We start from the raw sequence: 15,298 nt of genomic DNA on the forward strand, positions 1-15,298 counted from the left end.
CCAGCTGTGTGACCCTGGGCAAGTCATTTAACACCCATTGCCTATCCCTTACCACTCTTCTGCCTTAGAATCAATATACAGTATTGATTCCAAGATGGAAGATAAGGATTTTGTAAAAAAATAATATCATATTTATATAACACATTATTTTGTTGTTGTTCAGTTGAAGCAGTTTTTTCCTGATTCTTGTGACTCCATTTAGAGTTTTCTTGACCAAGATACTAGAGTGGTTGACCATTTCCTTCTCCAGCTCATTTTACTAAATGAGGAAAGTGAGGCAAACAGGGCTAAATGACTTGCCCAGGGTCACACAGCTAGTAAGTGGCTGAGGCCAGATTTGAACTCAGAATGATGAGTCTCCTTGACTCCAGAACTGGCATTCTATCCACTGTGTTACCTTAGCTACACACCTGTGTGTGTGTGTGTGTGTGTGTGTGTGTGTGTGTCTGTGTGTGTGTGTGTGTGTGTGTGTGCACCTGTGTAACAGAATTTATATTACACTTACTATGTGCCAGGCATTGTGCTAAACACTTTACAGTTTTATCTCATCTGATCCTCACTCACAACAACCCCTGGAAACAGGCACTATTATTATCTACTTTTTACCGTTGAGGAAACTGAAACAAACAGATGTTAAGCAACTTGCCCAAAGGCACACAGCTACAAAGTGTTTGACACAGGAAGGAATGGATTGGATGATTGCTAAACTTTGTTTTACACTTTAAACAGCAATCATCCTATAATTTTTTTTATTTTAATTTTTTAGACCCTTACCTTCTGTCTTAGAATTGATACTAAGTACCAGTTCCAGGCTGAAAAAGGGGCAAGGGCTAGGCAATTTAGGTTGTGATTTTCCCAGAGTCAGGGAAGTGTCTGAGGTCACATTTAAACCTAGGACCTCTCTTCTCTAGGACTGGCTCTCTATCCACTGAGTCAACAAGTACCCCTATCCTTTTAAAAATTAAATTAAATAAAAAAATTTTGAACCCTTTTAAACCCTTACCTTCTAAGGCAGAAGAGTGGTAAGGGCTAGGCAATGAGGGTTAAGTGACTTGCCCAGGGTCACACAGCTAGGGAGTGTCTGAGACCAGATTGAACCCAGGATCTCCCCTCTCTAGGGCTGGCTCTCAATCCATTGAGCAATCTAGCTGCCCCATAGTATCCTCTTAGCTTTTGCGTCGAATGGAATTTCATGGAAGTATTCAGGTTTCCTGACTTCTAGTCAAGGAATTTTTTTTCCCATTGTGGAAAAGGAAGAACAGAAAGCAGATTGAATTTGGAATCAGAGGACCTCGGTTTAAATCCCAGCTCCACCGGTGCCTACTGGATGTTGGACAAAGCATTTTGCTTCTCTGGGCCTTGGTTTTCCTCGACTATAAAATCCGGGGGTTGGACTAAATGACCTCAAAGGTCCCTTCTATCTCTATAATCTCCACTCCGTTGTAGCCTTCATGTTATAAACATGGATGTCACAGAGGCCCCAAGTGTACGAACTACTGGAAGACCTTGCTTGTTGACACCCCCAAGCCAGTTTCCTATGAATTTTGGGACCTTTTTGTTGAGGCCACACACACAAACCTCTCACAGAGGCTAAGAAGGTATGTATGTCAGGCACTAAACTTTGTCAGGATTGTGACCTGGCCAAGGACTAAAAAAGTCCTTCCTCCACAGCCCAGGCACTCATGCCTCTTTCTAATCCAAGCTGGAAAAGGCATATACATTTCTTCCCCCTTTACTTTGCCTTTTCGGTTTTCCTGATACTCAGTGTTCTGCATCCTGTTCAGAAAACTACAGAGCAGATTTTTGGAACGACATTCTTTTAAAAAAATGCCATCATTTCAATGTCAGATTTTATAGACTTTCTGGGGTGTCTGCTTGGTGCAAAAGAGGGCTGGAACCTGAGCTTGGAGGGAAACTGCTGATGTAGCAAGCTTCCTACAAGGGGTTTACAAAGTGACTTTTTAGCTCACAGAGATAAAGGAGATCTCTGTGTCTCAATTCAGAATGCAAATGGACTTCAGACACATCATGTGCAAATGAGAAAACTGTGAGGGGCACTATAACTAGCAAAGCCAGAATTCCAAGACCCTTGACTTCAAAACTCTTGGTCTCCAGATTTATTATATATAGTTACTCCCCTTAATTCACTTTGTAGCCCATTCAGACTAACTGTCTTACCGTTGCTCACAATGGCACATCATCTCCTCTCTGTCTTTGCCCTGGCTATGCCCCATGCCTGGAATGCCCTCCCTTCCACCTCTTCTAATCTCTTAATTCTCAAAATTCAGCTCAAGGGACATCCCTGAAGTACTTCAGGGAAACAATGCTAACCAAATTAAGAGAAAGACCTATGGGAGTAGAAATGCAAAAAAAGAACATATGACATCACTTATCACATGTATATATGAGTAAGTGATTTGGGGTTTAGGCTTTTAAAAAATCGCTCAATAGCAAAAATGATATCAAGTGATAACATTTGTACAACCCAGTAGAATTATTCATTTGCTGAGGAGCAGGGGAAGTAAAGAGAGGAGGGAAAGAAAATGAATCATGGAAACGTGGAAAACGATTAAAAAAAAAGAAAAGGAAACAAAAACTTGGCTTAAGTGCCACCTTCAACATGAAACCTTCCCTTAGCTTCTTTCTAGGTAGTATTCTCCAAAATACCCAGCATATATATATATATATATATATATATATGTATATGTATACACATATATGTATGTATTATAGATGCCTACATATATATTTTCTCAAACAATAGGATGTAAGCCTCTTTGAAGACTGGGACCGTTTTCCCCAGCACACAGTACAGTGCCTGGCACCTAATAGGTCCTTTGTGACTGTTTCTTGATTGATTGATTCAATGTTTCTTGGTGACAGTGACTAGGAAAGAACATGACCACAAGGGAGGGAAAAAGGAAGAAAACAGGGATCCTCCCCCTTCTCCAAATGATAGAATTTCAAACAAGCCCCTGTCTTAACATCCCACCCCTATCCTTGGGGAATGACTGTAGTGTTTCAAGAGAAGTCTAAGCAGGACAGATTCGGGGTTCTCGCCAATGGCAGTGCCTCTTTTCTGCGTGACACAACTATTCATTAACCCTCCCAAGTGGGATAATGAGTGTTTTGTACCGTACCAGACATACTTACCAGTTCCTGTACTTAGGGAGTCCTGTAAAGGAAAGAAAAAAACAAGAGACTGCAATTAGAGAAGACGCTTTTCATTGACTCTGGCTTAAAATATCAGATTTGTTTCTCTTAAGTCACCCTTCACTGTTGGGGATGACAACCACCCCACCCCATAAATCAGAGCGATGGACAAAGAAGGGGTGTTGCAGATGGGGCTTTTTATGATTCTCATGCCAAGAGCCTTTCATTTGAGGCATAAACTCTCTTTTATCCTATATGCATGCCCCTCTCCCCAATTTCTCCATGAAACCTTTCCCAACCAGTCCAATGATTCCAATAATGAAGTCTCTGAACTCCTATGGTCCTTAGAGTCTATTTAATGTCTTAGGTGGTATGGGCATGTCTTGTCTCCTTGATATGTTAAGTTCTTGAGGATCAAGTTCTAGACCGAGTTCTAGACTGGTACTCTGCACATAGTAGGCACTAAATAAGGCGTTGGCTCATTTGATTTTGATTGTATTGATCTCTTGCAGCCTCCACAAGGCAGAGCATATTGCTAAGTATATCATAAATTATAGGAACATTGACTTAAAGCTGGAAAGGATTTTGGAGGCCATTATGTTCACTTTACAGATAAGGAAACAGAGGCACAGAGAAGTGATTTGTCCAAGGTTGTGCAGCTAATATGATAAGTTTGAACCCAAGTCATCCAGAGTTCTTGCCATTGCACCATGTTGCCTCTCATCATGCTCTGTGCCCTTCTTACTGTACTGTAACAAAAGCCTCTCCACCACCTCAATGGTGTCAAATTCAAAGAGAAATGGGCCTAAAGGATATGTGAGGAATCCTATGGGACATATTGGCTTAGAAAACCACATTCTAACATTATTTATGGTCTGCTGGGTCTTTATTTTCTTAGGTATTTCCCAATTCCATTTGAATCTGGCTTGGACTGCAATGAGAGAGGCTGCTGTTTGATACCTCTGTTCTGTACCACACAAATCCTCACTGATGGGCTGATCTTTTGGGGAGATCAGAGAAATGCAGGGAGGAAGGAAGGCATTGACCAGTAAGCTTATAGTGAATGCTCCTGGCGCCAGGCAGAGGACATAGAATCTAAATGTTTTCTGGTGTCCTCAGCCACTGGAAAGGAAGATAACAGGATGGAATGCTAGAGAGGAGGGGCATTTGAGGTCTGGGGTCAGGTCAAAATTACCCAGTCTGAGAGTTGGAAAGTAGCCTCTGTACACCAAAGGAATCTGTATTATAGTATCCTCAATAAGTGATCCTCTAGCCTCTGTCTTGGAGATTTCCAAGGAGGAAGAACCTCCCACCTCAAGAAGCAATTCTTCCACTTTGGGCGTCTCTAAATTCTTAGAAAGTTTCTCCTGACATCAAGACAAAATTGGCTTAAAAAAAAAACAAAAAAACCCTTCCCTTCTGTCTTAGTATTAATTCTAAGAAGAGAGGTAAAGGCTGGGCATTTGGGGTTAAGTGACTTGCCTAAGGTAATATAGCTAGGACGTGTCTGTGGCCAGATTTGGACCCAAGACCGCCAGACTCCATCCAGGTCTGGCACTGTATCCACTGTGCTGCCAACTGCCCCCAAATTTGGCTTCTTTGCAATTTTCATGTATTGCTCCTGGTTCTATCTTCTGAGACCAAATAAAACAAGCCTAATTCTAACTCCGCATGAGAACCTGGACCCTTCAACTAATCCTCCTATGAAGCAGACTCAAGGCTCTGATAGTCCTCCTATGTGGCACCCGGAACTAAACACAAGACTCCAGTTGAGGAGTGACAAAGGAAGCATATGGCGAGTCTTTCCCCCAGATGGAATTCTAGGGGAAGAGGAAAGAAATGCCACAGAAAATGGATGGAGAGAGGCAGTTGGTGAGCACAGTGGATAGAGCACCAGGCCTGGAGTCAGGACCACCTGGCTCAAATCTGGCCTCAGATATTTCTTAGCTATGTGACTGGTTAAGTCATTTAACCTAGATTGTGTAGCCCTTGCTGGAATTGATACTAATACAGAAGGTAAGGGTTTTCAAAAGAAAAGAGAAAGGGAGAAGTTAGGTGTAAAGATAATTTTAGGGTTGTGATTTAAAATCTAAATTAATAGGTTCAGTGGACTGAGAGCCAGGCCCAGAGATGGGAGGTCCTGGGTTCAAATCTGGCCTCAGATACTTCCTAGCTGTGTGACCCTGGGCAAGTCACTTAACCCCCATTGCCTAGTCCATACCTCTCTTCTGCTTTGGAACCAATACATATCATTGATTCTAAGATGGAAGGTAAGGGCTTAAAAAAATAAAAGGGGAAAAAAAAGAAAAAATCTGAAAGAACAAGATATACAGGGAAATCCTCAGCCTTAATGGTGGCTCAGGGAAGCAATGGACAATGGGATCACTGTCTGCCAGCAGGCCTGCCTCGGCTTTTGTAACCAGCGGAGAGGAGAGAGAGAGAAGAGAACGGGTTGGGATGTTCTTACCGGATCGACAGGAGAACCTGAAAAAGAAGCAAAGCAAGCCGAGTTAGAGGACAAAGAGCCATAGTGGGCGAACCCTGGATGACGTCGTTCATTCTCTTAATCATTCAAGCGCATCTCCCTGGGCCTGTTTTAGGGTTGTGAGTGAGGCAAGACATCATGAAGGTTAGTCACCAGCATGGACCGCAGGGAGGGCAGGAAAGGAGCCCGGGGGTTTCCCCCACTGTCCCCACCTGTGTTCCTACCATTCCTCTGCGTACTCTCTACCCCCTTGGAAGAGTTAATCTTTAAGCTTCGGTCTGGGGAAGGGGGAGAGATGGGACTCTGAGCAGAGCTTTGGGCCCGAGCCCTACACACAGATTTGCTGATGTCAGTGTGATCACATGCTGCAGGAGAGAGGCAGGCTTCAGCTTGTCAGATAGCAAGGACCTCTTCCAGCCCCCCCCCCCCTCCCCAGAACTTGTCCCCCTTCCCCTCCCCCCAAAAGCTGCCTGCTGAGTCCCAAGGATCTGACCAGCTGGGTAGCCCACCCTCTGTGGAGCAGGGCAATGGTTACAGTAAAAAGCACACGGGGGACTCTGGCAATGCAAATGCATTCTAACACTCACAGTTGCAGATATATTTAGGAAGACATATGTATCCAATGGGCCCTAAAGAACACAGATTGACACACTGAGCTGGGTTCTGGCACAGATCCAAGCCAGGGGATACAAACACATAAAGAGAGAAGTCATTGCATACACTCACTGAAGGGCCTCCTGGGGTCAGCCCCAGAGCCCCTCCAGCCCAGAATTCTGTCTCTGAAAAGGCCCCCAAGGAATGGTTCAGGAGAGGCCTGGATTCTTTCCAAGGTGCTGGCCGAATGTGGTAAGTGTTTGACTCACACACAGGAGACCCGGGTTCAAATTCCCGTCTCTGACTTGCCAGCTGTTTGACCTTAGGCAAGATCTTTCACTTTTCTGAACCTCAGTTTTCTCATTTAGAAAATGGGGACAATAAATAATCAGAGTTGTTATGGTAGGGAAGGGCTTTGGAAACTTCAAAGCACTACATAAAGGGGAGTAATTATTATCTATAACTTTTTACAGATGATGAAAATAAACCAAAAGGACAGCAACAAAACATTCTAAACTGAATGTTGTGAAGTAATAATGACTAACTGGCCCCAAGAAGAGATAATGAGAAAGCTCCTTCCCCTACTTCTTCACAGAGGCAGGTGACAAATCTGGAGACCCCAGCTAAGCAATAGAAAACAAACAGAACCTAACAAGGCAGTAGAAAACATACAGCCCCTCCCCCCCCCCCCCAGTCAATAGGCCAACACCTAGGATTGAAGGTTACCAACAACATTCAACTTCCTCTATCCTCTACGGTGTGTTCTACAATTATGAGCTGCTGTTATTAGGGGACTCTTCAGTATTATTACCTCTACTTTACAGATGGAAAAGAGTCAGAAGACCTGGATCAAATCCTGATGCTGCCATTTATTAACTGTGTAATCTTGGGAGAGTGACATAACCTCTCATTCCTCTTTTAAAAAAGGGGGTGGGGGTGGACAGCTGGGTGGCTCAGTGAATTGAGAGCTAGCCCTTAGAGATGGGAGGTCCTGGGTTAAAATGTGGCCTCAGATACTTCCTAGTTGTGTGACCCTGGGCAAGTCTTTCGATCCCCATTGCCCAGCCTTTACCACTCTTCTGCCTTGGAGCCAATACACAGTATTGCTTCTAAGATAGAAGGTAAGGGTTTAAAAAAAAAGGGGGGGAGAGAAAAGGAAAGAGAGGATTGCATTGAATTAGTTCTTATCTAAGGTCCCTTCTGGCTCTAAATTTTAGGCAAAAAGCATTCATTCAAAAATCATTCATTCTAATGTTGGAATTTAAGGCACCGACAAGAAGCAGAGAAGTGAAAAACAATTCCCCCAAACAACTCTACCTAAGGCCTGTTCTACATAAGGCTTCCTTCTGTCCCAGCTCTGTAGCTACCTTGAGGAGTAGTTTTTTGCCTTCCTCCAGATTATCCATCTATCCCCGGAAGAGAAAACAGAATAGAAAATGGTGAATCCCTATCATCTCTGGGACTGAGCTAAATGCAGCACCTTGGCCTGATTAGTATTGAATGTGGGGCACGGAGATAAATGACATGACATTTGTATGATACTTTGGGCACAGAGAGGAATGACACGGCATTAGTATGATAAGTTTTGGCCAGAGATAAATGACAAGGTATGATGGTTTGGGCATAAAGTTAAACAACATTATTAGGGTTATTAGTATGAAACTTTTGGGGCACTGAGGTAAATGGCATAGTATCGCTATGATGTTGTAGATGCGAAATAAGTGGTAGAGTATTCGTATGATACTTTGGGCATGGAAATAAAAGGCAACTAGCCTAGATTCTCTTGAGTTCTTCTAGCTCCGATCCTCTGCCCACATAGTATGTTGGGAAAAGCACACCGGAGTCAGAAGATCTGTTTGAGCCCCATATCCATTCTGCCACTCACTGTCCTCCATCACCCTTCTCTCATATAAACAGGTAGCCCTATTCCTTATTGAAGGCAAATCCTTCTACAAGCGCATATGATTCCATTTCATCTCATCTTCTTCAAAAGATTGTTCCTTCTATCATCTCCATTCTCTCACTAATCTCTAATCTCTTCCTACCTATTGGTTGCTTTCTGCAAACATGCCCAAGTCTCCTCTATTCTTTTTTTTTTTTAACCCTTACTTAGAATCTTAGAATCAACACTGTTTATTGGCTTCAGTGTAGAAAAATGGTACAGTATAGGCAATGAGGGCTGAGTGACTTGGCCCAGGGTCACACACACACCCAGCAAGGAAGTCTCTGAGGCCAGATTGGAACTCAGGGCCTCCCTTCTCTAGCCTGGCTCTGAATGTACTGAACCACCCAGTGTTCTTCTCCCCACTGCCACCACCTCTCTTCTTAAAAGTTCCTTATCTGATCTGTCCATCCCCACTAGCTATCATCTGATTTTATGACTGAATTCCTTGAAAAGGCAATATACAATCAATGACTCCACTTCCTTTCCTCTCATTCTCTTCTTCACTCTGCAGTCTAGCTTCCAACCTCATCAACTCAACTAACATTGCACTGTGAAGTTACCCAGGATATCTTGTTTGATGAAGCTAATAGCTCTTTCCCAGTCCTCATCCGTCTTGACCCCTCCCACAGCATGGGGCACCTCTTCTCCTGGAAACTCTAATCTCTACATATTCCTCCCAGGTCTAACCTCCTTCTCTATCTCTTTAGCTTGATCTTCATCCAGGTCATGACTCCAAACTGCGTGTAGCTTTCAAGGTTCTGTCCTGGAGCCTTTTCTCTTCTCCCTTGTTATGATTAAAATTATCTCAAGGCTGATTTTTGGGTAAGAATATAAGTTTATTGATTCTATTAGGTTTATTGATTAGGCCAGCATCATAACCCTCTCTAAAGCTCTCTCGCAACCAGGGTTAACCAGACTGGGTCAGACAGCCAAATAAATAGATTTTTAGGAGCTCATTATTTAGCCCTTCTCTTAATCATTCAAAGACATCCTTAATTGCTGATAGCTAATTAGGAGGTAATGCATCAGTCTATCCACCTCTTCCTATCCCCACAAGGTGGACAGGTCATGTACTATGTATGACAGAAAAGAACCTTCCTCTCCTTCATTATCTATTAACCAAATTTTGTTTTAAAAAAGGAAAACATTCCTTAGGATTCCCAAGAACAAAGAAAATGCAAAGAGCAGAAGAATAGATGAAATCTCTGCTTCAAATCATAGACATAGTAATTCTCCTTAACATAAAGGAATTAATACAGTATACAAAAAACAAATTCTCACACCTTCTACACTGTTTCACTTGGTGGTTTCATCAGCTCTGATGGATCCAAATATCATCTTTGCTGATGATCCTAAGATCTACTTTTCCAGTCCATACCTCTCTCCTGACTTCCAGTCAGGAACTGCTTACTGAATATCTAGAACTCTATGTCCCACAGACACAAATTTGATGAGTCCAAAACTGAACTCATTATCCTTTCTCTCAAATCCTCCCCTCTTCCCAACTTTCCTCTTACTGTTGAGGGCACTGACATCTTACCAATCCCTCAGGCATCTCTCTTAGGTGACACCTGACTCTTTACTCTCTCTCATCCTCCATATCCAATCCATCATCAAGTCTCGTTAATTTTTACCTTTGGAACACCTCTTGCATATGCTCCTTCACAGCCATTGCCCCAGTACAAGCCTTCATCACCTTAGGCTTGGAGTACTGCAGTAGCTTTCTGGTTGGTTGTCCTGCCTTCATGTGTCTTTCTACATCTGTCCATCCTATACTCAGCTACCTAAGTGAATTTCCTAAGGCACAAGTGTAACCATGCCACACGTTCCCTATTCCCCACCTATCGTCAACTCCAGTGGCTTCCTACTACCCTCTTTTTGGCTTCATAACCTGACCCTTTCCTACCTTACCAGTCTTCTTCTTTTTGTAATCCCATACCTTCCATCTTAGAATCAGTGGTTCTAAGGCAGAAGAGCAGTAAGGGCTCTAATGGTGGTTAAGTGACTTGCCCAGGGTCGCAAAGCTGGGAAGTGTCTGAGGCCAGATCTGAACCCAGGACCTCCTGTCTCTAGACCTGGCTCTCAAACCACTGAACCACGCAGCTGCCCCTTCCTCCCTCCCTCCCTCCCTCCCTCCTTCCCTCCCTCCCTCCCTCCCTCCCTCCCTTCCTTCCTCCCTTCCTCCCTTCCTTCCTTCCTTCCTTCCTTCCTTCCTTCCTTCCTTCCTTCCTTCCTTCCTTCCTTCCTTCTTCCCTTCCTCCCTTGGAGTGTGTGTATTGGTTCCAAGGCAGAAGACTGGTAAGGGCTAGGCAATACTGTGCATTGGTTCCAAGGCAGAAGAGTGGTAAGGGCTAGGCAATGGAGGTTAAGTGACTTGCCCAGGGTCACACAGCTGGGAAGTGGCTGAGGCCAGATTTGAACCTAGGATCTCCCGTCTCTAGGCCTGGCTCTCAATCCACTGAGCTATCTAGCTGCCTCCCTTTACCTGGTTTCTTAAAATTTACTTTCCTCCCCATACTCTGCAAACCATTGATCCTAGCTTCCTTGTTCTTCTTTATACATGCTATCCCATCTCCTGGCTCCATGTATACTATGGCTATCTGCCATGCCTGGAATTTTCTCCAGTTTCCCTTCTGTTCCCTGACTTCCTTAAAGTCTCAGCTAAAATTCTACCTGCTACAAGAAGGTCTCCCTCCATGCTAGTACTCTCTGCTCAAGATTATCTCTGAAGCAACCTGGATATATTTTATTGGTACATTGTGGTTTGCACATTGTCTTCCCCATTTGACTATTTGCTACTTGAGAATAGGGGCTGTTTTTTGCCTTTTCTTGTATTCCCAGCACTACACATGGTAGCTAGCATATAGTAGGCATTTAACAAAGCCTTAATGACTGGCTTTGCACAGGCTTTCCCCCATGCTTGGAATATACTTCCTTTCTACCTTCAGCTGTGAAAATCTGTCTCCTTTAAAGGTTGAGCTGCCTATAGAAGGCATCCTATGAGCTGATAATTTTCGGAAGAGCAACTCACACATACACCGATTTGTTCACATGTTGCATGCATCCATAGCACAAAAGCTCTTTGAGGTCAGGGGCTGTTTAGGATTGTGTTATTGTCTTTACATCATTTGAGCCAAATATCTAACCCTTTAAAAACATTCAGTAGATTGGGAATCGGGAAGGGTGAAAAATGAATTGTTTGACAATCGACAGCTCAAATACTATGCAAAGGGAAGGGATAGATGATTGCAATCTGCATAGGTAGGAGGAGGCACAGGGGTGGCTAAAAATACAGATCTTTGAAATATTAAGATGTTATGGGGCAGCTAGGTGGCTCAGGGGATAGAGAACCAGGCCTGGAGATGGGAGGTCCTGGGTTCAAATTTGGTCTCAGACGCTTGCTAGTTGGGTTACCCTGAGCAAATCACTTAACCTCCATTGCCTAGCCCTTATTGCTCTTCAGCCTTGGAATCAATATGGAAAGTAAAGTTTGTTTGTTTGTTTGTTTTTTAAAGACATTACAATCCCAGAGGAGTCTGGGAATTTGGTTTAAGTTGCAACTCTTTGCCCTCATTACTGTTATTAAAAAATGTTGCCAGCAGGGGCCACTATAAAACAAGTTTAAACCTTTCCTTCCTTCACAGCCTCCACTCTTTCCAAGGACAAACACAGCAGTCATAAAGAGATTTTGGGACACTGGTGTGGCCCCCTGCCTCCTATCCCCCTCCCCCAATATATTAGGTCACCTGAAATAAGTGCTGTTTCTAAATTCGATCTGCTGCCTCTCTTTCCCAACCTGGGAAAGGTACAGGAAATGAGCCAATGACTAAACTTGGGGTTTCTGGGAAGGGTGATTTCAGACTGAAAAGTCTTCTGAGATGAGGATTTGTCTGAAATAACTGCTTTATTTTTTTATTTCCAGCCTACAGTTTGGTAGAAGTGGAATCTGAAGACTATATAGAATATACAATATATAAACAAATATACAATATATCTGAAGAATATAGAATATATAAATACAAAATACAAATGAATCTGGGAAGATTTGCCCAAAGTAATACAGGGGACTAAAAGCAAATCTTGGACAACAGATACTGGCCACAATAATGTGAATTATAAAAATAATGCTAATAACCACAGTAATAAACAAAAATCAGAAAGCAAAACATATAAAAGAAGTCAAAAGGAGGGAAATGGAGTGATTTCAAAATTATTTTAAGTTGGTAAGCTTTTGAAAAACATATGTTGGAAAAGAAGGAAGGGGAAAAGAAAAAGAAGAACAGGAGAGGGAGGACAGAGAGGAAAAAAGAGAAAGAGAAGAATTAGACAAAGGAAATGGGCAATGATGGAGGCGGGGGGAAATCTCAGATTACTTACTTATTTTGCAGGGAGGAATCACTTCTAAGCATTCCTTATGTGCCCCAACCCCACATTTAGTGCAAAGATAGCCTTGATAGAAAGTTCCCCTGAATAGGCAAATGTGTGGAGAAAGAGAAGAGGAAAAAATGAGACTTTGCATTTTTCTCTGAATTTTGCTTAGAAATCTTCAAAGTTCATTCATTCCCCCCACCCCAGGGATCAAACTCAAATTCCTCAAACTGGAATTCCACAAGACTCTACAATTTGACTGCAATCTAGTTCTTCATTTATCATCTCCCATTGCTTCTCTAACTAATACAGCAAGTCAGCTTCTCTGAGCCTCAGCTTCTTCCTCTGTAAAATGAGGGAAGTGAAACAAGTTTACCTCTGAGATCTCTTCTAACTCTAAATCTATGATCCTATGATCTCTTCTACTCCAATCAAGCAGACCTATTCACTGGTCCTAACTCCATCCACTCCCTCTCACATGCCAGTTCCATTCCTACTCTTGTATCCTGGCTCCTGGATGTATCTCTATTGGGAATAAAGCCCTACTCCTTCTTCCTCTCTGCCTGTCTAAATTCTACCCTTAAACCAGAGCTCAGTTCAGGATCATTGAGGTCAGGGCTGGCAGAGTTATGAGCACACAGTGGATTCTCAATAAATATCTCCTGAATGAATGGATGCATTTATTTTTAAACTAACTCTAGGGTAGTCCAGACAGTGTTTTAGTTCAAGGACACACCCTCAGGGTGGAGAATTTAAAACTTGGCATCATTGCCATGAAGGAATGTTTCCTTTAAAAAAAAAAACTTTTTTTTTTTTAAAGGCCAACAGAAAATGAGCAAGGGACAATTTTGCATGAAGGTCACTACTTTTAGTAAGGCATCAATCCATTTTGCAAAGTCTTCCACTGGGAAATTTGAATGGTGCAGCTGAGGTATAGCACAGTGGAAGGAGCACTGGATTTAGATTCAGAGGACAGGGGTTCAAATCTTAATTCTGCTACCTAGATCCTTAGGCAAGTCTCCAACCTCTCTGGGCATGAATTTCTTTATTTGTAAAGTGAAGGAGTTAGATTATTGAACTTTAAGATCTCTTCTGTCACTCAATCTAAGTTTTCACTCCCTCCCAAATCAGCTTGGTAAGTTATATGCCCCTCTCTGATGGTTCAGAGCAAAAAGCCTAGAGAACTAGGGAGGCATTGTGTCTCTATATTGCTTTTCATAGATGTTGGGCTGATGTGGCAGATGAGGGGGGGAATCTCACCTTAAGAACATTTTGCATGCTTTGCAGTTGGTTGTCTTGTCGAATGTGTACATCTGGAAATTGTGATGATTTGCATTGGCTTTCTCTGGTTTAATGTTTGACCTAACAGAAAGGGGACAGAAGAGAGGTCACATTGAGCAATACCTCCCTCAAACCCCAACCACCCCAAGCTTGAAGCCATTCCTGGCTTTTTGAGACTTTCTGAGCCCCTAGACCTCTAAAAGATCCAGGGAATGAATCAACCATAGACTTGGAGCTAGAAAAAAATTCTCAAAGATCATACAACCCCCCCCCTTTTAAATATAGAAATATTGACACTCCAAATGGTTACATGGCTTGTCCAAGATCATAAAGATAGAAAAAAGGAGAGCTCAGATTCCAAACCAATTGCTCTTCTGACTCCATACCTCACATATCTCCCCCCAGCACCCCATGGCCTCCAAAGGGGTCAAGACCTGTTTCTATGCAGTGGAACAAGCTTAATACTGATTGTCAGGTGACTTGGATTCTCATCCCAGGCCCATCACTAACTTTATGTGTGATATTGGACTTCCCCTTCTGGACCTTAGTTTCTCTATTTGCAAGATGAAAGGTAGGTTAGATGTGCTTTAAGAGCCCCTTCTAGTTCTAAGAAACTAAAAGCATTCTAATTCACTGCCCATGTCAACACTCCCCACCCCTTGTTCATTGAATAGGCAAAGCCTGACTGAAGTTACAGAAAAGGAGATTTTGGTTAGACAATAACGGCTGTGAAAATAAACATCTTTGTTTGAAATCCACCCCTAAAACTATGGTTGAGATACTAGGAAAAAGTCTCCTCCCATATGGAGTTGTTTTTAGAAGTGTCTGATTTCTCAGAGATGGTTTCATCAGGAAGTTTCCCTTACACAGACATTCTGCTTTCAAAATAATTTAAAGCCACCTTCAGGACCCTGGCTCCTCCTGCTCTCCACTGCCCTGAACCCTCCCAGCCTCAGATGCCACTCATCATGTTGAGATGGGAGGTGCTTGTGCATTCTGACAAGGATACTGAAGGGAGCCCCCACTGGGGACAGCTGGCCTTCACAGTGCTCACATTGCCATTTCAAACTGCTCCATCCATTTTCTTTTCATGTCTTCAGTCTTGCAGAAAAACTGGAAACCTTGTTTTCCTTGAAGGTGGATTAAGTAGAACCCATAAGACCACTGCAATATTAAACAAGAAATAGTTTCTTCCTTCAGTTAGGATGGGGTAGAGTTGAGTTTTCTTCTTCTTTTTAAGTTTATGTTCCTGTCTGTAGACCAGCACAACTGAGACTGCCCTGGTAGTCTCTGCCCTATCCCTAGCTGCCCCTCCATCCCTGCCCTCCTTGAAGGACTCTGCTTGGTTCCAGCAGAGGTGCCAACTCAAAATACTCCTTATCAGATACATGGTTGGTTTTAAGACCAAGAAGAGGCATTCATCCCTCCCCTATCCCCCACCCTCAAGGAGGTGAACTTTCAGTAAGAAGCTG

General features: G+C 43.0%; 1 protein-coding gene across 5 annotated transcripts in view; it reads right to left on the bottom strand.

Annotated features, from left to right (window-relative positions):
- VAV2 (vav guanine nucleotide exchange factor 2) overlaps positions 1 to 15,298 on the bottom strand; it is a 460,307-nt gene that overhangs the window by 14,955 nt on the left and 430,054 nt on the right. For 4 of the 5 annotated variants that reach the window (XM_056812667.1, XM_056812666.1, XM_056812664.1 and 1 more), the window contains 6 exons: positions 14,881 to 14,990; positions 13,806 to 13,907; positions 12,555 to 12,643; positions 6,226 to 6,267; positions 5,621 to 5,637; positions 3,154 to 3,175 (listed from right to left, as the gene is read on the bottom strand). In XM_056812667.1, the coding sequence (XP_056668645.1) occupies positions 3,154 to 3,175; positions 5,621 to 5,637; positions 6,226 to 6,267; positions 12,555 to 12,643; positions 13,806 to 13,907; positions 14,881 to 14,990 (382 nt within the window). The remainder of the gene's footprint in view (positions 1 to 3,153; positions 3,176 to 5,620; positions 5,638 to 6,225; positions 6,268 to 12,554; positions 12,644 to 13,805; positions 13,908 to 14,880; positions 14,991 to 15,298) is intronic. The other variant, XM_056812665.1, reaches the window with a different exon arrangement.

The sequence above is a fragment of the Monodelphis domestica genome, chromosome 1 (genome assembly GCF_027887165.1).
Source record: "Monodelphis domestica isolate mMonDom1 chromosome 1, mMonDom1.pri, whole genome shotgun sequence".
Classification (NCBI taxonomy): domain Eukaryota; kingdom Metazoa; phylum Chordata; class Mammalia; order Didelphimorphia; family Didelphidae; genus Monodelphis; species Monodelphis domestica.